Source organism: Agelaius tricolor, unplaced genomic scaffold (genome assembly GCF_023055355.1).
Source record: "Agelaius tricolor isolate 1412-34295 unplaced genomic scaffold, bAgeTri1.0.p SCAF_34, whole genome shotgun sequence".
Taxonomy (NCBI): Eukaryota; Metazoa; Chordata; class Aves; order Passeriformes; family Icteridae; genus Agelaius; species Agelaius tricolor.
In genome coordinates this window covers 4,432,732-4,455,280 of record NW_027269294.1, presented here as the reverse complement: position 1 = coordinate 4,455,280, position 22,549 = coordinate 4,432,732, and the positions used below count along the sequence as shown (strand labels likewise).

At 40.0% G+C, this 22,549-nt stretch overlaps 1 protein-coding gene across 10 annotated transcripts in view; it reads right to left on the bottom strand.

The window, feature by feature from the left end:
* Window positions 1-22,549, bottom strand: part of BLTP1 (bridge-like lipid transfer protein family member 1) — an 87,633-nt gene that overhangs the window by 3,703 nt on the left and 61,381 nt on the right. For 3 of the 10 annotated variants that reach the window (XM_071452465.1, XM_071452468.1, XM_071452467.1), the window contains 31 exons: window positions 22,135-22,341; window positions 21,797-22,035; window positions 20,984-21,228; window positions 20,369-20,474; window positions 18,314-18,411; window positions 18,028-18,213; window positions 17,157-17,325; window positions 16,446-16,657; window positions 15,622-15,820; window positions 14,977-15,036; window positions 13,915-14,141; window positions 12,903-13,033; window positions 11,953-12,076; window positions 11,688-11,797; window positions 10,913-11,003; window positions 10,342-10,404; window positions 8,589-8,833; window positions 7,826-8,041; window positions 7,523-7,703; window positions 6,467-6,659; window positions 4,438-4,599; window positions 4,196-4,335; window positions 3,828-4,029; window positions 3,464-3,667; window positions 3,169-3,348; window positions 2,604-2,741; window positions 1,882-2,142; window positions 1,335-1,485; window positions 896-1,053; window positions 584-776; window positions 167-384 (listed from right to left, as the gene is read on the bottom strand). In XM_071452465.1, the coding sequence (XP_071308566.1) occupies window positions 167-384; window positions 584-776; window positions 896-1,053; window positions 1,335-1,485; window positions 1,882-2,142; window positions 2,604-2,741; window positions 3,169-3,348; window positions 3,464-3,667; window positions 3,828-4,029; window positions 4,196-4,335; window positions 4,438-4,599; window positions 6,467-6,659; window positions 7,523-7,703; window positions 7,826-8,041; window positions 8,589-8,833; window positions 10,342-10,404; window positions 10,913-11,003; window positions 11,688-11,797; window positions 11,953-12,076; window positions 12,903-13,033; window positions 13,915-14,141; window positions 14,977-15,036; window positions 15,622-15,820; window positions 16,446-16,657; window positions 17,157-17,325; window positions 18,028-18,213; window positions 18,314-18,411; window positions 20,369-20,474; window positions 20,984-21,228; window positions 21,797-22,035; window positions 22,135-22,341 (5,309 nt within the window). Of the gene's footprint in view, window positions 1-166; window positions 385-583; window positions 777-895; window positions 1,054-1,334; window positions 1,486-1,881; window positions 2,143-2,603; window positions 2,742-3,168; window positions 3,349-3,463; window positions 3,668-3,827; window positions 4,030-4,195; window positions 4,336-4,437; window positions 4,600-6,466; window positions 6,660-7,522; window positions 7,704-7,825; window positions 8,042-8,588; window positions 8,834-10,341; window positions 10,405-10,912; window positions 11,004-11,687; window positions 11,798-11,952; window positions 12,077-12,902; window positions 13,034-13,238; window positions 13,440-13,914; window positions 14,142-14,976; window positions 15,037-15,621; window positions 15,821-16,445; window positions 16,658-17,156; window positions 17,326-18,027; window positions 18,214-18,313; window positions 18,412-20,368; window positions 20,475-20,983; window positions 21,229-21,796; window positions 22,036-22,134; window positions 22,342-22,549 lie in introns of all 10 variants that reach the window. The other 7 variants (XM_071452475.1, XM_071452466.1, XM_071452472.1 and 4 more) reach the window with 7 other exon arrangements.

The window sequence follows — 22,549 nt, the reverse complement described above, 5'->3', positions numbered from 1 at the left end:
TGGCATATTCCTATTTTTAGTAAAAATTGGAATTACGAGTGATGGTCTCAGTGAAACAGAAAGGAAGTGTCTCCTAGGTAATTGTTTCACTGACACGGCCTCCTAGGTAATTTTTGCAATTAAAACATTTTAATTAGGAATCCTGTAATTTTTTGGCAGCACTTACATTGCTCGTGTGAGGTTCTCTCCAGGTTGTTTGCCACTGTCTTGGGAGGGAGATAAGGAACAGGGCCCCACGTGGACAGAGCTCGCTTGCTTGTATCAAACTGCTGCGTGAAGAACTCCTGGAGTTTCATTCCTATTTTTATCAGGTCTGGTGTAGTTGACCTTGAAATCATCACTTGGAAGATATCCCATTTCAAGTCCCCATGGACAAATATCTCACTAGATATTAAAAATAGCAAGAAAATGAACAGTTTTTGTTATTGTCAATTCCCTACTGACAATAAAAAAAACACACAACCAAAACCAAACTAATGAACCCTTTGCATTCTAGCAGACACATTTCTGGTTAGCAGTATTGGACAAAAGACATTGGACATTATCAAACATCATACATTTTAAGCACAGGAAATATTATTACCTTTTATCAGTCATGCTTGAATCCAAATTATTATACAGATTAATCTTCCATTCATCCTGCAGTTTAAGATCAGCATTACTGAAGATTCCCATTAGGATACTGGATCCCATGTAGTCAACACGTGCTTCAGTAGAACCCATAGTAATTTCAATTTTATGATTGGGCTGTTGGTTTGGGTGCTCAGAAATATGAGCTGAAATAGAACCAAAGCAATAGAGAAATACAGAATTGAAGAGATGAAAACCAGTTTTTCCAGTGATATCGCCTTTATTGACTGGACACACGCTAACAGCAGGAACCTTTCCAACTTACCCACCATCTCCAAGGTGTTAACATCTATGGTACCTCCAACAACTCCCCCTCTGGAGTCCAGCTGGGACCTTCCCAAGCCCACAGACATGCTGATTTCCCGGTCTCTGCTACTGCCCACAGACAGACGGCCCTGACTTTTCAAACCACTAGTGGTCCACCTAGAACAGAGGTCAAAATAGACAAAAACTTTCCAGGTTGCCAAAAGAGAAACTAAAGGTCATCTACTGGAAAGCAGTAAATAAGGTGGTTTAGGCATATGTGACTTCAGGATTAAGCAACTGCAGTATTCAAGAGGGGATTCTCAGTTCAAAACTGCAAAGGGTAGGATTTTAAAGCTAAAAGGCAACAGACTGTTAACAGTCTGTGGGGAAAAGATTGGTTTTTTGCCCTCAAAACACCACCAAGTGTTAAAACATGCCTGATCATGTTTTATACTTACGTAGTATTGCCCATTACATTGCTCATATTCATTTGAACATTTAATTGTTTTAGGTTCATAGCAAACACAACCAGTGTTTCCCATGGTGTTCCTTGCTGGCTGCCAGCTTTATTTGACTTATTAAATGGAGTTGATGTTTTTGAGAGAGTATCTAAACAGAAAAAAAAATAGACAAAAATGTAAATTATTCCCCATGCTAGGAAAAACTTGCAGAACATATCCATTTTGAATATTACAAACGGATTGAGAAGCACAATACTTAGAAAGAGCACAAAACCATGAGAAAAGATAAGTGAGAAGTAGAGGATTTGCAATATGTATTGCTTTAGCTGTCACAGAAATTGACTCATAGATCAGGAAATTTTATGGAAAATATGCTAACAACTTCTACTCATCCATTTTAGACATTTTCCCTTCTCTAAGCTATTGACTCTGCAGTGCCAGACACTGTGGAAAAGAATATTTTCAAAGCAGTAATGACATACTTCTTTCATACAACTGCTGGAAATACTTGAAAAAAAAAATACACACATCAATATCTACTGACCTCTCTGAGGCACTGAGGAGTCAGACACGCTCCTGGATCTTGTGACAGCTGGAGACTTGAGGCTGTGAGATGCTGTCCCAGGTGACATACTGCTGCTGGCACTGTGCTCACTGAAAACATTGGGGGACTGTGCCATGTGAGTGAAGGAAGCAGACTGGCAGGGCTGCTCCCATGTCCTACAGTATGCTTTCCTTGAGGATTCAGGAGAAAGGTGCTGGCTCACTCCTTCAATTGAATCTGGTGTGCCAGGGCCTGATGCTACTGGAGAAAAGGCAGCACAGGAAATACAGAAAAACCATTTCATTTGTGTATAACCATATCCTCACGTGTACTAAGAAGTACTAAGAAATAAATGTATTCATTTAACATAACTCAAAGCTTTCTACTGTTTTTTTTAATCTATCATAGAACTACAGAATGGTTTGAGAAGGGGCCTTAAATATCTGGTTCCAACCCTGCCATGAGCAGGGATGCTGTTTATTAGATTGGGTTGCTCAGGGCCCCATCCTACCTGGCCTTGGAATATGCTCTTTAAATTATTATTTTATCACTTGTTCTGTCTAGGATTTCCTACAAGATATCTGAGTGACTGCATATGGAGTAAATCATAATACATTTACATCTATTCAATGATTTAATATGACACAGGTAATAAATGCTTATAAAATTCCTACTCTCTTTGTGTAACAAGTTTTTTTTTGTGATAAGTAGCAGTCTCCTACCTGGCAGATTTATTGTCTGATCACCCAGGAAGAGCCTTCTAGCAATGCTTCTCCTGTACCAAGCCCTGGGAAAGGCCAGGATCTCACTGAGGCGGCGCATGTCATACTTGAAAGAAGCAGATCCTATGTCACAGACAGCTGAAAAAGCACATGCACACAGTTGTAAATTCTCAGTAATAACAGGTTTTGGTAACCAAGTCATATTCTCCTTCACCCAATAGTGTTGCCTCTGCTGCCACGAAAAAACAGTTTTCCTGAGATGTTGCCATTTCTTCAAGTCCAACCATTAGATAAAAATGCATTTCATAAAGACACAGTAGAACCCAAGAATACAGATGATGTTGAGTCCTGCTTGTGTTGGATGTGCCTCAGACTACTCATGGGAGGATTTTAATGGCAAATTAATCACAACCATCCTGCTGTTTTCCCAGTAAGTCAGGATCCCACGTGCAGGGGCAGAAAATCTGTACACAGATCTTAGAAAAAAACCACCGCCAAGAGTGAAGTCCATCACTGGAACAGCAGTTCTGTAATTAGCTGGGATTAAAATCAAAGAAGCATTTACCAGATATGTTGATCAATGTGGTGTCTATCTTGCTGGTAGCTTTGCTCACAGACTGACTCTCAAAAAAGGAGGAGCCTCCTGAACGCCTGATCCGTGACAGGCTGACTTTGACAAACTCCAGGTTGATGCTTAGGGAGTCCTTCCGGCCCGTGACCGAAGTGGGCTCCTCATCCACATTCCCTAGAAGCAGGAAGGAAACATGTTCATCTTCTGTGATCCTTTTAAACCTGCAGTTCAGAAACCTGTGCCACACTCGAATCATGTTCACCAAAGCAAACAAAACCTTGTTCCGTACCCAAGGCTCCCGATCCAGGGGTCAGCACAGTAACAGCTGATTTTTGTTTTCCAGCTCCATAGGGGTGGAACACATAAAGGGAGAAGTCAGACATGCAGGCAGTAAAGCTCAGGCCTGAAGAGCTGCTGCTGGAAGTCGTAAGATCTGACTGACTGCTGCTGTGCCTTGTCCTGCCCAGAGGGCTGCCAAGGCCAGGCGATGATCCTGGGGGAAAAAACCAGATTTTTAAAGCATTTTCAAACATGAAATAATGCTTAATGTTAACAGTAGTATTAAACAGACCAAATACACTTCAAATTATGTCCTTTATCAGCAACATAGCTTAAATATTCTGAATCAGAGTCAACATTCACACACATATTACCTGGTGCTCCAGATTTACCAGCTGAACTCTTGGAGCCACTCTGTGGAGTACTGCCACCAATGGACACACTTTCTGATGGGTATGTTGTGCCTAAAGTTTCCAGTTCTCCTCGGTTGGAAGAGAAAACAAGATCCAGGGAAGGCAACTTCAGCATACATTCAACTCTGGATACTGGCAAGCAGCTGAACTTGATTTGAGAGGGCTGGCAGGCAGAAAGAAAATAAAGCATTCAGAAGGGACACTTTACTTGATTCTTTATCAAGTTTTTTTTAAGAGTTTTTATTCCTTAAAAAAGAAATTTAGAACGATGGCTTGTTTACAAGACAGTGACTAAAGCAACCACCCTGAATGTTGAGTTAAACCCTCACCTGGACTCGTACATAAACCACCACATCTACAGGGAAGGAGGAATATGCTGATGTTGAGGATGACACCAAGGATGTTGTGGACTCCTCCAAGGGATCTTGTATATCAAACTGTCCCATGTCTTCATCCTGGGAACTAACAGCTTTTAACAAGTACAAGAACTCATTAGAAAGTGGAATTTGAAGGGGAAAGCAGCTCAATACTTAAAAAGCACAGAGTGCCAGAACACAGCTACGCAACTGACCTGTGTAATTCCTTTCAATGGGTGTGATGGGAATGGTTTCAAGGGCTTTCTCCAGGAAGTCCAGGAGGCAGGGGCTGATCACCATCTCCTCCGGCAGTGACTGGAGTGCAACCCATGCGTAGAGTTTAGCAGTTTTCACTCCACCACTTCCTTTCCCTTTGGCTGCAACATTGAGAAGATACATTTGCCTAAGGTAATACCACTGAGCAGTAACTGATAAACATTGGAAGGCACTTCCTAACTTATCAACATGTGCCCTCTTATTTTCTCTATCAACTGAAGAGATCTCGACCAGGTCTGCTAGAAGAAATGAAGTCATTAAGTTTTTGCTTTGCAGAAATAACCATTAGTCTGTAAGGCTTAATTGTAGTAATTCCATTGCTCATGTTCTCAACCAAGCACTCTGTTGTCATTGTCACCACCTCACTTTTTAGAAAATAGCACTGAAAGCAAACACAGACAGTTCTTCTCCAAATACCCAGTGCAAAGTAACCACAGCTGACTGGAAATGAAAGTGGTATTAGGAAAATTAAATCAACAACTCTGGAAAGAAAGTCAGTTTAAATAGAGAAAAATACATCAAAAAATTAAAACTGCAAATGGCAAGTCCTACTATATTTATGCAAAGAATGACTAAAGATTCTAAACCATAATTTTTCAAAGCTTGGAACTAGCCAGAGTATAAACAAATAAAAAGGTTACTCTCTTGTAAATTTGTGGAAGAGGACTCTTGAATCCATGCTCATCAAAATACTAATATGCAGAGAAGATATAAGTACCAGCTCACTTACTGTCTCTATACAATCCAGCTATTAGAATGAATATACATCAATGGAGACATAGATATAAAATTCCCCAAGACAAATATAAAAATAAACTACTAAACCAGAGATTAAAATCCTTTCATTTGTTAAAAACAGAGAAAACACTGACTTCCCATGCTGTGCAAATTATTCTGTCTCATGTCTCTGACTACATGGTCCTATCTTACTTTTACTGGAAACCAAACACAATACTACAAGTTGGTCTCCATTCCAGAGGAAGAGTACTATTATAAAAAAGTAGTTTAAACAACAATAGATGTGTTTCAAAACCATTCAGGACTAATAAATACTTATAGAAATAAAATGCAAAAAGAAATAAAGCAATTACAAGCCAATCTCTAGTCTGAGGGGGGCATATACATGATCATACAAGTGCAATTTCCACACCAAATGCAGAGTTACAGACAGGTAACCAGGAAGACTCAGGACCTGGACATCATGTGGTAAGAATTCAAAGGCAAAGATTAAAAAGAAGATAGAGTAGAGAACAAAAGTGAAGAGAAGTAGCATAAACCACTATAGAACATCTAGTAATGATAAAGAGGATGGCCACCTAAAGGAGTAAGAGCTAATGGTTCAAATTTCATTGTTCTCTCCCAGCATCTCTGGTGATTTTATAAGGTAAAATCCACAAGCACAACTCTCAGTTACTCATTTTGCTTGGTGATCAAGTTCTGACAAAATTTTGGCTTTGTGTTTAAAGCACTATTTAAATGCCAAAGGAGAGAAGAGTGAATATCTCAGAAATTGGAGATGCAATCTACATGCCTCTGGATCCAACATGGGGTAACAACAGCCGCCTGCTTGAAAACAGGAATCATTGGAGACACAACAAAGCCTATATTGGAACACATCTTACTCCAAATCATGGCTATTTAGAGGCCTTCAATGGGTGAGACATTTCCAGATATTTACACTGCTTTCCAACATTCTTTCGTTAAATGAAAACTGGAGAAGGCAGTGACAGCCCAACACTGGGATATGGTGACTATGACAAAAATATTACTGAGATTGCTTTGGCAAACAATGTCTGAAAATGCAGCTTTATGAACTGCATTTTTGCTTTTGGGGTCCCGTTTCTGCAGCTCAAGTCAAGCCTGGATAAACACAGTGCTCCAGGTAAGGTGCAGCCAGATCTAAAGGCAGTAGATTACACCAAGGGAAAATATATCCATGAAAGGTTCAGAAAGTTTGTCTATAAGTACCTGATGGGATGGGTGGGGGTTGGGGAGGAAGTAAGGTGTTAGTCTTGCTGTGGATAGTGCTAGAGAGAGGAGGAGATGTGGCAGTATCTTTCATACCATACAGCTTGGACTCTTTGGAAAGGGTGCGTGGCAAAGAGGATCCTCGAGAAGTGTTTGGAGATTCAGTCTTTAGAGTCTTGGAGTTGTAGTGCAGCTGGAAAGCAAAGCAAGATCAAGTTACTTCACATGAATAATTCAATTGCTGTACAGCCATTTGGTGCCACTCCTTCCCTCCAAAACTTATTTCTTCTCATTCTTTACAGAAATATCATTGTAATATACATTACATTCCAATTCACATCCTATGCACAAAAAGAACTGAAAACTTAGTAAAAAAATAGATAAATTAATCAACTATTAAAAAATTCAACAAAACACGGAAACAGAGGAAATTCATTATTTAGGACCACTAAAGCTTGTTTCTCTCTCAGTTACATCACATGCATCCTGTGCCACCTATGCACACCTATGTCTTAATGTGTGCTGGAACTGTTCCACTACTGAACACAGGCATACAGAAACTGGCATTAAAAAAAAAAACCAAATACCTCTGAACCCAGGAGTTCACACCTCCTCCATGTGCACAGTAGACTACTACTGAGAACACAGAACATAACCAAAGTTGTAGAGAATGTTTAGTCACTCCTGAATTTGCCTAGAAGCAACAGGCAGGACCTGAGGTACAACTGTTATCCCTGAGTACAGCATGGAATACTGGACATGGTCCTTCCACATTGCAAGACTAGAAAAGCCAAGCTGTATCAAGTGAGGAGCATTTCATTCATGGCATTGCCTCAACAGAATTACATCAAGTTTTTGTTCAGCAGTGACAGATTTTTCCCTGTTCTTACTCCATTAGGATTTTAAATCACAAAACACAAGGACATTTTTGTTGAGACCCATTCAGGCTATAGGATATAGAAACAATGATTAAAAAACCAAGGAAATGTACAGTTTGACTGTGTTGGAAAGAAAACATTGTCACTTCCTCCTTGCTGAGTTATCCCTTCATTTTACCTTTACATCCACCCCAGGAATATAAAACACTGTTGTTTCCACATCACTGGATTTTGTCTGTAGAGATGATGGCACTTTCTTGCCAGCAAGTAAGTGAGTAGTAGATGCATAATTAGTCTGAAATTTCTTCTTTTTTGAAGGAGACTCTTGATCCAAACTCCTGGAACTCCGATCATAGCTCCTGAAATAAATATCCTCATGTTATTAATTTCCTGTGCCACACTGGGCCAGAAGAACTTATGGTGCTGTTATTAAGCAGTGATAATTGATTGCTGGTAATAAACTCATGCACACATTCCTTACCTTCGCAAACTGATGTCATCGTGCTCTTGCTGGAGCATCGTGGGATGCAGCACACACTTGCCACAATCAATTTCAACCCTGATATCGAGCTCAAAGTCAATGTTTCTCTCCGTGGTGGTGCCAGTGACACTCCTGTTGGTGGGTGTTGTCGGCCAGCGCTCGGTGAACAGCTGGTGCACAGCAGCAAAGCCCGTGGCTTTCTTGCGAGAGGCGCTCCTGCACAGGCACAGGTGGGGGGAGGTATCAGCAGGACATTCACCTCAGCACGGGCTACAAGGCATTCCCAAACTATGTCCACACTGTAGGATCTTATGAAAACATTTTGGGGAAAGGCCTTATCTGATATGCAGCAATAGTAGCACAAAAAACTAAGCTTTTCTTAAAACGTTCAATCAAAAAAGGAACAAAAATATACACACACAATCCATTTCATGTTTGCAAGTAGCCACATTTTCACACTCAGTTTGTGGAACTACACCCTGTTCTGTGGTCAAAAGCCTCACTTGCCAAATTTTTTATTCTGTTCCAAGAGTTGAAATTTGTAACAGTTACCTCCTTTTCCAGTCAGGATCACTCCTTCCCACACAGTCACCTCTACTGAACACAACCTCACCTGCCTTCCACACACACACTTGAGTGTATTCACTACTTCATCAGCAACAGAATTCGTAGCTTTAAACTCAATATTTCCAGTTTGAGAGCACTGAAAGCACACTCAGTTATCCTCTTCATTTCTGTGCTGTTCCTCAGGACCGTTACTTACGGTGGTTTCCTATAGAAATAGGTCCTCTCCCTTTCATGGTCATCGTCCTTCTCCGAGTCCTCGCTGCTGGAGGACAAGCTGTCATCCCGGCGTCCTTCTTCGGGCTGGAAGGGAATGCCGGGTGAGAAGACAGCTGGAGTTTTGGGTGAAGCAAATACCGAGCATGAGCCTTCACTAGCAGATGAGTAATGGGAGGGACCATCAATAGTTACGGACAAAAGGTCCATTTCTGTCTCCTCTGGAAACTGATTGTGAAAAGACAAAAAGATAGTAAATTTCCACAGATTGGATTTCCACAGAGAATGCAGTAGATAGATCTGGAAATAAAGAAGCAGGCCTGCTATGAGAAACACTCACTTCTGAGTTACTCATAACACAGAGAGAGCAGGTAAAGGAATTGCAGGAGGATTATGAAAAAGAAGGGAATGAAAGCTTGGTGGGAAGACCTTTGCCATTGCCTAGTGATTGAGCTCAGCCTGGTAGACAAAGATTCATCATGCTCTTACCAATTTAGAAGGAAAGGAAACATTGCATTTAAATTTAAGAACTATTTTGAAAGCAAAGGACAGAAGGCAGCCCAAGTGCCCACGACTTGCAGCAAGCGTTAGTGAGGGCACGCAGGGCACTAGACAGAATGTACAGCACCACCCTGGGCATCCCAGCCTGAGCATGGAACTGAATGGCCTAAAGGAGCCTCCTGCTTCTCACAGAAATCATGCCACAAGCCATTTTCCAGCATTAAATTCTTAAAATGCCTGTGAAAAGCATCTACAAGTGTTAAACACCAGCACTTCCTATGCAGTACCTCTGTAGAGCTACACAGTTGTTGTCTGCATATTCAAATTACTGATGAACAACTGGCAGGATGTCAGCAAAACACATTTAAAAAAAAAATATTCAACATTTGGTACCTCTAAGTGATTAATAGTTTTTTGGTATGCCAGCAAAACCTAAGCTAACTGGGCTTTTACATAACAACAATAGGCAGGGTAGATTTTAAATGTGAACATATTGAAATGTGCAAAGCACATTCCCAGGTGTCATTTCCACCATTCTCTCAGAAATAGGCATTTATTTCCTGGGAGCATTAAGGAGCATTAGAAGGGAAAAAAAGTACATTACTGTCTCTTCAGTTTGGTTTTTTTGCTTGCTTGTTTAGTTTTGCCTTTCCTGATTTGTTATAAGTTTTGGGTTTGCTTGATTAATTCTTTTTTAAAGAAAAAGACTATTTTCCCTAAACATGGTTTTGGAAGCAGTTAAAAAACTCCACATGTTCTCAGGATATTAAGTTTTGGAACATTTCCTACTCGCTATTATTTGAAAATGTCTTATTCCACACTAAATATAAGAATTTAAACAGAAACAAGAGTGTGAGAAGTAGTCCTCCCACCTGGTAATTATTTTGTACTAGTGTTGATTGCCATCACATTGGAACACAATGTGACATGTGAAGGCACACACTAAAATCAGCCTCTAAAGCACATTTCAAGGCTAGACTTGGGTCACTTTACATCAGCCTTGCTCAGTCTTGAAGCAGAAAGTCAGCAATTCATTTCAGAAGAAGTTTTAAGTCCACATAAGGGTGCATCAACAATAAATCATGTTCCTCTACTTATTTTATGTATTTAAATATTTTCAAGCTCAATATACATTCTGTTTAGCTGAGTGCAAAAGAGATGAAATATTGAAAAGCAGCTCCCTATGAGATAAATTAGTTCTCTGGCAAAGAATACTCGTTTCTGCTCAGAAATACCTGAAAATACCCTTCCCCTGGACAGCTGGATTGTTGTGCAATCCCCAAAGCTGTTTGATTCAACTTAATAGAAATGAAAAAAATATACAAATTAAAATAATTACAATCATCTCAACCATGCAAAATAAACACTTGAAATGTGAGAAAACATACTAAAAAAAATAAAACAACCCCAAACCAATCCAACAATCCATTTCAAACACTGAGAAGGATATACCTGTACAGCTACAGCAAACTAATACCCATTTCCAAAACTCTAAATATATTCAAACAGCAAAAAACCCAGGTGATTTTTTGCACACCTCTGACAAAAACTCCAACAAAATTACTACTGTGTGAGCCTAACAAACAAATCAAGCCATTTTAAATTATTTTTCTCTCATGAGTCAATTTCTGTGCCAAGAAATGAAAACACATGTGTCTTCTACCAAACTAAGTCTATCTTTCAAAAATACATCTGTAATTTGAGGCAAAGCAGACAATTCAGGTTTGCCTGGATATAATTATCTCATGAACTGGTGACCAAATAGCAGAGGAAATACAATTATATGGCATATAAAGTAATTCTTACAGAATCTTGTATGTTGAAGGTTACTCTTGGCCCAGGAGATGCAGCATCCACACGGATATCTGGGAGGTCTTCACTGTCTCCCAGTCGAGAGCTGCAAGCAAAGCAAAACCAAAACAGCTTCTTGAGTTGTACTACATGATTTCAGGGTCATGCAAACATTTCACTTCACAAATACAAGGTCACACTTAGCTTTCTTTTAGGGAAGAATATATAAAATCGTAATTGAAGCACTTAGGTACGTGAAAAGGAAGGAGGGGGAGAATAAAAAAGAAGGAAGCTGCGCATGACTTGGCTAGCACTCTGTCTCTGCTAATGTCTCTGTGCAAGCTTTTCAATCCTGAAACATGCAGAAATTACAGAAAAATAAGCTATTTGCCACATGGGACAATTATTTACACAGAAAAAAACATTTCCCTTTCTTCTTCTCATTACAACAGCCCTTATAAAAGGCAGATGATGGCAAATCAGGTGTAGAAAACCAGATTATTACAGTATGCCATTTTTCCTTATATACACGTTTTGAAAACAGGATTCTGTAGAAAACCCCAAGCTGTTGTCAAGTGAAATCTCTTCTCAGAGGTTTCAGAAAAACGAGAAAAAATGCTTTTTAGAACATGCAAAATATTGCTGCCTTGCAAAATGACCTCTTTCTAGCCAGTTCCACCACAAACAGCTGCTGCCTGTGGTAAAATGACTCTTGAGGCCAAAGTCCAACTTTTCCTCTGTCCCATGTGCTGCTGTGGCAATCACAAATCCCAAATTCCCAGAAGCTCACCTTGTTCTGTCCATTCTCTTCAGAGGAGGCCTCCCTGATGCTGAAATGCTCTTTGATCGGCTGTAGCTGGGTTTGTAGCTCAGACCCCACTTGTCTTTCAAGGAGGCAGCCTAAACCAGAAACAATATGGAAATGCAACAACTGAGAACACAGAGGAAAACTCTGGCAAGCTAAAATGCTCCTGCACATGGGAGTGCCAGCAAAGTCAAAGGGTTTTTGGGACACAAGTGCTACAATATTCCCAAGGGAGCCTCATCCTGCTCACCCTCATGCTGGATCTCCGGAGCTTTTTGCGGACGTCCCTGCGAATGTCGTTCACAGCCACCGACTCCAGCTGCTGATAGCGCTGAATTTCTTGGTTTATGGTCCCTTCACTTGCACCTAATTTCCTGGAGGTAAAGCATGGTGGAGTTACCTTACAGATATTATTTCCACAGCTTCAAAAATCTGTGTTGTAAGAATGCTTTCCCTGGCAATTATCCCATTTTCTCTTTTGTCTCAATAGTTATGACCAGTGTCAAATGTAGCCACAGAAGTACAAAAATAAACAGTTAACCTAAATTCCTAATTTCAGAAAAAAATTTCCTACTGAATGGTGTCAGCAATCCCATTTTAAGTACAAACAGTAAAACATGTGTCCCTTTTCATTACTGAACACATAACTACTAACTTCTGTATTCCCATCACAGACAGATCCATTTATAGTAAGTCTGCCTTGGGGAAAAGGGGGGAAAAAAGCCCAAACAAGCCCAACGAAGTCTGAAAATACTATTCATAAAACACACAGGTCAGATGAAATTCGTGAAATCTGAAATAATTTTTTCTTAAGGGTTTTCTCAGGCACAGTAGAAGGAAGTTTTCAAGTTTCATTTTGAAAACATTACGTACAAGACGCCAAAAAAAGTCAATTTAAATAATTTTCTTCTGCTTCCTAAGCTTATTACAGTTTCAAAGTAATATATTTTGCTAAAGTAATCAGGATGATAATAAATCAAGATGGAAGTCCGATTTTGAATCAATAGGAAAAGGATTATAAATCAGTCAGAAAAATACAAACTAATCTGACACTTATGGAACAACCCAAGAGATTTGAGAGAGCACTTGCATATACAGGCCTTTGCTTTTGGAATCCTTTTATTTTCAAATAAAGGCAACAATATGCACTTAGCCCTAACATGAGATGCATGATACAAACATGAAGCAAACCACACTTACTTTAGGTCATCAATGACTTTTGCTTGCTCATTGAGCTCTCTAATATCAACCAAACGCTTGGTAAATTTCCTTCCTCGCTGTTCTCCAGTTTGGATACTGGAAGCTCCCTGCCGCCGGTGATCAACGATCTCCTGTTCCAAACAAACATTTCATTAATGTCCTCATGAAAAACCGGCCATCAGAACATGGTGAACAACAGGCAGAGTGAATTTCACACCTTCAAATTTGGATTAGTGCATGCAAAATAATCAATTCACGCGAACAGGCAGCTGATTGGATTTTTTCCAGTGATCCAAAGCCCATCATTCAGTTAGACACACTGTAACTACTACATACATGTCCCCATGAGCAGGATCTGCCTGCTTTCAAATGTGCTCTGCTAGGCTGGAGCAGATCCTGCTTGGCGGAGCCCCAGAGATATTCTACAGGAACAGAGTATCGGTGCCTTGGGGGGCTCAAACCCAGCAGGTGATTTACAATCCGCTGCCCAAATGTGAGCTTGCGCGCCTCTCCACCCAAGGAACCTCCACCTGATTTCTGAACAACAAACAGGAGCATTAGTGTGCTGGGATAATGTTTCCTCAGTCAGCAGGCTAGAGACATTAAGGAACAGCTGTTAAAATGGGTTTGTAGAAAACCAAAAAGCAAGGTCAACAGCAGACTAGAAGTAGGTTTTTATAAATTTATTTCATGTTAGTAACTTACTCTCCTGTGAAGAAAACCTAGAAGAAAGCCACAGCTTTTACAGTTCAGGTATCTCAGGTTAGGCACTGTGTCCCCTCCATGTTTTCAAATCCAGATCGTTATTTCCACATAACATCAGTAGAAATATGATCTGCAACTTGTTGCCTTTGAAAGATGGAGTTAGAAAACCCACACACAGACGTTTCCAATTTGCAACAAGACTTGCATGAGCCACCAAGACTCGCATGTTGGACTCAAGGTTAAGACCTTTCCATTTGACAGAAGACTTTTTCCAATTAGTAGAAGTTATTTTGGTGGATTCACTTACTGCATGGATAGTGGGAGACATGGTGTCAACTTCATCCTCATCTGAAAGGTCAGCTATGTTCACAGAGTTGAGGTCAGCAATGTCATCAATATCTTCCTCTCCTGTCAATGTTGTGAGGGTGTTGCCCAAAGCATTCAGTCTTTTCCCAATGTTTGGATCCATGTGGACATCAATACCACACATCTTCCACAACACATTCAGCGTCCAGGTTCCAGCACTACTACTTTCTGTGTTAAAAGAAATAAATCAGTTTAAACAGTTTTTCCTCTTTTAAAAAATCCCCCATAGCAAGTCACCTACCCATTAGCCAAGACAGTGTTTTTCAGTTAACAAGAACTATCTCTTCTGTCCATTCTGAGGAAAACACATTCCCACAACTGAAATGCTTAATGAAAATACTTCAGTGTTTCTTAAACAAGTGATATGACACAGGCAGACCTAATGAAAATAGATTCCCTTCAGAGAAAGTAAAGAGCATCTCCAGCTTCAGCTCACACAAATGCAGGCAAGTACACTATTCCAAAACAGAATTTCCAACAGCAAGAAACACAAAGCATGTCTTTCTGCATGTACAAATGCTGACCTATTTTTATTCAAGTCTGGAACAATGATGCTGGAAGATGTTATATGTGTTCTGTGCCTAGTGAATATCCTGTCTGCCCAGGATTTTTCTGAGCGCCACTTTCCAGCATCAAAATACAGACCTTGCTCTAAGCACGACAACACAAGACACTGGTTTTCTTTCTAGATGGAAGTATGACTAATACAGAGACTGACAGCTATTTCTGAATGCTCTGGAGAAGGTCCAGACTACTTAGACTGGGCTGAGGGGGAATTTGGGAAAAAGAGAAGCCTTTTCTGGGAGAGCAAAGACAGGGATGGCAGCTCAGGGTGACAAAGACTGAGCAATCCCTTCCCAGCAGGAAGCAATGCTGACTGTTACAGCAACTATTGCTGACTCTTCTCCAACCAATTAAATTAAAACACAGTTAAAGGACTTAACTCTCATTCTATGAATGATTTTCTTATGAAGGACTTTATTTATTAAAACAAGCACATTACCTGCTGCAGCTTGGCCTGTTGTCCTGGAACACACTTCGTAGGTACCATCTGGCACAACACCTAGATGAAGCATACAAAGCAAGTCACTGATTTGGCAGCCAGTAAAAGCTGCTTCAGAGCAGCCTTTCCAATCCCACCCTCAGTCTCTTGTCTGCCATAATTAAAGAATGACAAGGGTTCTAGTTTTATTTCCCATTGAAAGACTTTTCTTATTTAGTAAAGGGAACTTACTTGGTAATCTACAAAATTCTAAATACATATAATGTATAATATGCATAGTATTGAATCAACTTAAAAACCTATAAAAATTTTCGAATTTTCACATTCTATAAAAATATTCTATATTAGACTATTAAAATTTAACTGGGATCTTATGTAATTGTATAAAAGCAATGCATCCAACTCTTACAATATCTCTTAGGCAAAGATTAAATTATTACCATGATATATAAAGCAGCAAAGTTTATATTAATAAAGGAAAACAACAACAAAGGAATATAACCTTTTGGACCCATATTATTTTGCTTTCAAAAGGCCAAAGTATTTTCTTTAGGTTTATTGGGAAGGCTCAGCTGTTTTTCAAGTCAATGGGAAGGGCAAAAGTGGAAATGGAAAAATACTCTTGTGCAGTATGAAATCACTTACATGCATTCATGACTAGATCTCCTCTTATTTCTGGTTTCCAGTCATCCCAACTTGTCTCAAAGCCATCAGCAAAGCGGATGCAGAAGTTTTTAAAATGACCTTTGCTAACTAAAGACTCTGAGGAGCAGGCAGTGATGAGCGTGCTTTCAATAGTCAGGACTAAAGCAGAGCCAGTGTCGAGATCTGCAGAGTGGTTAGACTGGAAAAGAAAATCACAGGGACAACTTACTGGTCAGTGCAATGCCAAAGTGATTACATTTACTAAATGCCATTTATCCTTCCCTATTAACTGACCCCTGCTCACATCTCCTTGTATTTTTCCTTCTCTGCAGAGAGCTGCAAAAGCATCACCTCTGCCCATACAATGCCTTGCATTGCTGTCTCCTAAATGCAACACCTACATTATAAATTTATTTGAGCAGTGGGAGTCAAGCTCATCTGGAAAAGGAACAGACATCTATGTTTGATCAAGGGCTATAATCCATATGGCCCCATGACCAGAGAAGACAAGCCAAGGATCAATTCTTTTCTCCAAGAAAGATGACACCTGACTTGACTGAACAATGACAAAAATTACCTTTAACTTTTATGTGATTTTTTTTTGGTGTTTATTTTGATGTGTACCATTATGTACAATCCGAAGTGCACAGACTGATCAATTTCTAGCTCTGAATATGCACATCTATAATTATGTTTCATTTTAATTTATATTTCCTTTTATAAACTAGACCTTTTTTGAAGCTTTTATCACCTGGCTCTTGTAGATGTACACCACACACAAATTGCTGTTTTAACAGCCTTCCAATAGTCACACTTTTGCTTACCTGGGGTGTGTTTGTGATGGGCAGGCAAATTCCTAAATCATTGACAGTCAGCTGAAGGAACAGGGTGCCAAAAGCCTGTGCAGAGGTTTGCTGGATTCCAGGCAGCATATCCACCACTTCTTTTGTGGCCATGTGAATATCTTTATGCAAAGCCATTCTCTGTTCATTCCAGTTGTCGTACGCTGCCTTGTAGTTCAGCCAGAAGAGCACAGCTTAATAAGGAAACCAAAAATGCTTAATTGAAATCAACACCTTAAAAAAATCAGGTACATTCACTAAATCAATTCTTTTTGTAATGCCTTTTTACAGCTCCTCCATTACTTGAAGTCAGAGGATGCAGAACAATGGACACACACAGGTTCAGGGTGCAGCAATCAGGCTCACGCTTCAAAGGACAAGACGGACAAACTTGATCATTTACCATCAAAGTTAATACATTAAAATACACAAAGTCCTGCTCTTCTCAGCATTCTTCATCTGGGAGGATTTACAACAGCAACTTCCTCCAAACCATCTGAAAACTAATCACCTCAACAAGTGGAATTTTTGATGTTTGATGATAGATTTATCAATCTGTTGGCATGGAGGGTACCTCCCAAATTTCTCAGCTACTTAGTGTGAAACATACTGAATCTTGAATAATCAACCTTTTGAGAAAAAAACCTCTTCCTCAGTATGAACACAAACTTGTAGCAATTGTCTCTACAGTACCTCTGTCAAAGGCCACGGGCTGGGCAAAAACAATGGGTCTGTTCAGAGTAATGAGCACAGCTTCCCTGTCTGATGAGCCACTGATTTCTTCTCTGAGAGCATTTCTTAACCCAATTCTTGTCTTGAAATAAGCAACTTGATGGAAGTCTGAGCCAGCTTCTTCATAAACCTTAAAACATTGCAAAAAAATGGGAAGAGGGAGGGGTTTGCAGCAGGGAGGAGTTCAGGGATGGGGAGGGGGAAGAAGAAAACTCCCAATTACTCCATTTGACAGAATATAAAATTAAAACAACTCGTGTCCTTTCCTGTTCTTCTCCTCTAGCCAAAGCCTCTTTGAGAATCTTCAGTATTCTTGAATTAAGGTCTGATCACAGCATTATTTTCTTTATTTATCATAAATTTTTAACTAATGTAGCTATTTATAGATCCAGATTCTCTATTGTGACAGTGGATTTATAGGTCCTAAGATTTCTGTTTGTCTGTTTGTTTCTAGGCATCACAAAACACTTTCATATCATAGAACAAGTGATTCCAGGTAACAGCAGGTTTAAGAGTACAAGAGGTACCACTGTCAAACCAAGACAGACAAACTAGGTCAAAATGTAGGTCTACCAAAGTTTGGATATTCTCTGATCTTATTATTTCGTTCAAATGTTGTAAAAAATTATATTTATACCAACAAAAGTTTTGAGTTTAACTCAGCAGAAAGGCTATTACTGTTCTAAAGGGCTAAGAAGTTCTAAGATATTAATAATATGGGGAAAAAAACCAGATAAAAACCAGCACTGTGCAACAACTTCTTGGCCTGATGATGTAATTTTTTAATCACACATTATTAAGAACATTACATGCAAAGATCCTGAGCACTAACCTGATGTTTAACAATCTGTCCCAGTGCCAGATTCAAATCCACCTGGCATTTTCCAAACAGTTTGAGGTAGCTGCTGCTTCCAGGCATTGCTTTGGTTTGCAGTCTGTTGGAGAGCTCGAGTTCTATCAAGCCCGTTTCAAACCTCACAGCACGCATCGAGGGAGTTGTTGCTGTCACCTGAATTCCCTAATGGATAAGGAAAGTACAAAGTTAGGAGCATCTGGTTCAGAGACATGATGAGAAAGGAAAACAGAACCCAACCACTGGTTTGTCATCATAAGACTACCTTAAACTGCAGGCTCAAAGAGTAAAGAAGAATTTTTGGTTTATCTCCATCTGTTGTGCCATCGTGTTCATTCCAAAGAGGTATTGGCTGCTCCCCTCCTGTACACATTAAAAATGCACAGTCACAGTTTTATCAAAGACAACATTTTAAAACCAATACATATAAAAAGGTGACCATGAATCAAGTCTCATTTTAAATAATCACCAGTTCAAGATTTATAAAAACAAGTGAGGACTGGAGACATCAGTGCAGATTCATCTTCTGACATAGAATTAATATCTCTCCACTAAGAATGACGGAACAGAGGCAAGTCCCTCCCTCCTGGGAAATTTTCCATAAGAAGTTTTAAAGTCTGAAAGGAGTAACACCTGCTTTTCAAAAAAGATGCTTTTTGTCCCCTGCACCAGTCTATCTCCTAGTTATCTGACAATACAAGTTGAACACTTGACCAAATGCTATGCAAATCCCATGAAAATGAGGACTTGAAATTATATCTGTATTTTCCCACGAGAGGAGGAAAGAGTATTCTGCAATTATTTTCTTTTTGGGTTTACTTCCTCATCCTGGCACAGTTCATTCCAAGTTATGTACCCTTGAAGAAGCAATCCTGGTTTTAATTCTCCTTGATATTTATCTACATTCCAACTTAGTTAATAGGAAGGGCTTGCTGCTGAAAAGGCTAAGCCATTAATTCCCTCCAAATATGCCAATTGATCTAATTACAGTTATTTGGTGGTAAGGACAAGCAGTTGAATCATGGATTCAAAAAAGCCCCCAAACAACAATAAATTTTTATCACTCCATTTTCTATTTGGATAATTTTCTTTTGATCAACACTGCCTTCAATTTCCAGATGCAATTATGGACTGCTCTGTTCATTAACTAGCTCTCAATCTGTGCAACTTCACCTTCAGTAATTGGTACATACACAGTTTTTATATAAGGATAATAAGCAAACAATACTTTAGTACAACACAAACAGTGATTAGAAAAAATACTGCAGCACATGACACTAATTGGTATTTTCAAACCATTTAAAAAATTACTTGGCTCCAAGCCAGAGGGACCAAGCCAATTTCTGTCCCCATTGTTCTTGACTGAGCATCCAGAGACACAGATTGCTGACCTGACCACGTCCCTGCTGAATTACCCCAGTATGGAAGGCAACAGTCACATTTCAAAAACCATCAGGCTGCTACTTGCAATACAAATCTACAGTCTGGAAAAGCAGAGAACCAGCATTGGTATTAAATTCCTCATATAAAAATACAGGGCAGATTGAAAGGCTGGCTCTATGAAATGCTGTAAAAGCTAATACAGGTTTCCTGGTTCAGCACTGTATGCTCCTCCACAAAAAAAAAGTTCTGATAGAATAATGACAGCTGTCAGAAGATTGATTCTTTCCCCAAGCATTTTCTTACTACCCAATACTAATATATTTTGGCTGGAACAAGTATCAGGGTGTTTCTTGTTAGCCTTCAGGGAATTTGGCATTTTCCATTTTCTCCACTGTATTTTCTAACTGCCTCAAGGGCATGTCATGTGGACCTGCACCATTCTTTTATTGCATGTGTATACCTGAATATATATACACACACACACACAGAGGGACACGAAAGGAGGCAGATGTACACACAGACACTCTTTTCACTTAGTTACCACTTTTTATTCTTTCCTCATGATGTTTCCATCTATTGATGAATCTTACTAAACTAAAAATTAGCCTTTTAGGATAACTCAAAAAAACATTCAAATCAAACAAAGTGACTACAGAAAGTAACCCAGCCAAGGTCACACCATGGAGACACATAGAGGCTGATGTCCAGAAAGCCAAACAATCCTGCTTCCCAATAAAAGTCCTGCTTATGATAGACCTAGAATAATTTTCAGAGCCTCTGTTATCATTTCCAAGTCCAGTTCTGCTTCCTGCTGCTGCTTGCAGTGCTAGAGGTGAAATGAGGGTGTCTGTGAAATTAATGAGCTGATCCTGACTGAGAGCTACATCAAGCAAAGTTTGAGGATCTTATTTAAAGCAGCTTTTAAGGTCCCACTTACCTGAAACCTTCTGTATGACCTCATTTACTTCCTTCATGAACACTTTTTGCACAAATACTAAATGGTTTAAAAGGTCAGTCGTGAGATTATGTTCAAAGGAGCCAACCTGTAGAATTAGAACATTTGAGAACAAACATTAGTTTTAAAAAGAGTGGATTTTTAGGGTTTTCTTTTTAGCTGCCAACATCAGAATTCTGAATTACAAACATGCCAGGCTATTTTTCTGACTAAAAAATTAGTTAGTAGGAATGCCCTGCTTTTCCCCAGCAGGTGTTTCTTTTAAGCAGCATCCCTTTTTTCTCTGAAAAAATTAACTACAGAAATTGGCACTCAAGTAGAACTTATGAATAGAACATACTGTGTCAAGCAGAACATTTTATATCATTAAGGTTCTATGTCAGGTCATTATTCCACTTATGGAGCTGTCTAATCACAAAAAAAAAAAAAAAAAGAGCTATAAAACAAAAAAAAATTCTTCTAGTTTTTCACTATTTGGATTCAACCTGTACACCTGAGAGTTCTGGAGGAGCCAGATCGTTTAAAAAATGTGAAAATGCACAAGAGAGAACCGTAACAGAAGGGAAATAAGTTATCAAAGATGCCTTCAAGCCCTACCTCAGCCACACAGCGCAGGTAGTTGCCCTGCAGGTAATAGCCCTGCTTGGCAGGGAGCTCATCAATGCTCCAGATCTGGTCAGAGTAAGTGTCATGCTCTTCCATGACATATTTCCCTGACATGGTGACAGGAGGCAGGTTGAGACTGGCCGAAGGAGGAATGGTGGACATGTCAGTGGCAGAAACTTTTGAAGTGAAGCGCAGTCTGTGGTTTGGAAGCTCAAAATTAAATCTGGTTTGGGCACCTGTAAAATGAAGGAGGGGGAAAGAAAAGGTATGAACTGGCAAAAGAATCTCTTACTTATCCTTAAATTTAAGAACAGTTTTGCAACAATAGAAAAAAATTTAAATGGTTAAAACATTACTGGAGTTCACACAGCCAAAGAACTATAAATACCTATCCACATGATTCTGGGTTGTCTTAATTTTTAAAGAAAACGAAGATTCCACAGTAACAAGACTAAGGGGGAAGTCATACAAACCACCTTGTGAATACTGAAGCCTTACAAGACTATTCTAAACTGGCATTACAAATTAAAATTTAAGTAATCAAGGATCATAACCTGATTTTGGCAGTTAGAGGGAAGCTTCCTGAGAGGATATTATAGATGAATGTGTACATGTTCTCATGTGCTCTTGCATTCTGCCTCTGGGAACTGTGTAAAAACCACAGTCAAAATTCTCTATATGGGCCCACCTGGCTGAAGCCCATGTTAAAAAAAAAAAAGCTGATGACAACAGATTCAAAGCTCTAGCTAGAACTCAACAAACAGCAAGTGCTCGTGGATGCTTATAGGAAGGCCAAACTGTCACCTGTCATTCCATGACTCCTCATTCTTCCCATCTTGTATTCCGCCTTGAGGGAGGGCAGGAGCGCTGCTCCGATAGCAATCCCATCTATCATGGCACTGAACTTCAGCACTATGGGCTTCTTCTCCAAGCCTTCTGGCAGCTGTGGGAACTCATTTGTTTCAACTGGCGTTTGGTTGATGCTCGTTGGAGTCTTCTCAGAGGGCAGAGGAGTAGCCACATCCTCTTTGGCTGGCTGGGGCCTGCGGACCCAGAAAAAAAGCAGGAAAGCCTCGCTGTCAGCCTGCCCGGGCACCTGAGGGGACAAAGCCTGGCAAGGGGAGGGGTCTGGGAGCACTCACGCGGTGGAGGGCTGGCGGATGAGGTCGGAGATCTGCTTGGAGAGCTGGTGGGAGCTGCGCACCATCATGCTGTGCAGCGTGGCCGGGTGCTGCGGGATGTTGATGCTGATGGCGCCCACCTTCACCACGGCCGCGTTGTTGGTTTTCAGCCCCCTCTGGGCGCTGTACAGGGCCTGGGACTTGGCAATGCTGCACTTCACCACAGTTCTGGCAGCAGAAGGGAACAGCAGTCATTTGCACGCCCTTCCAGTTGTGGGTTAAAGTGAGTTTTTCAGTATTACTGCAAAATTCAGCTAACACTTTTTGTCAACTACACCCACATCCCTTTTTCTTTCCCTTGACACACAGATGCACTACATGCCACAAACAACTACACTGCACTTAAGAGAACTACATGTCACGCATGCCAAAAAAT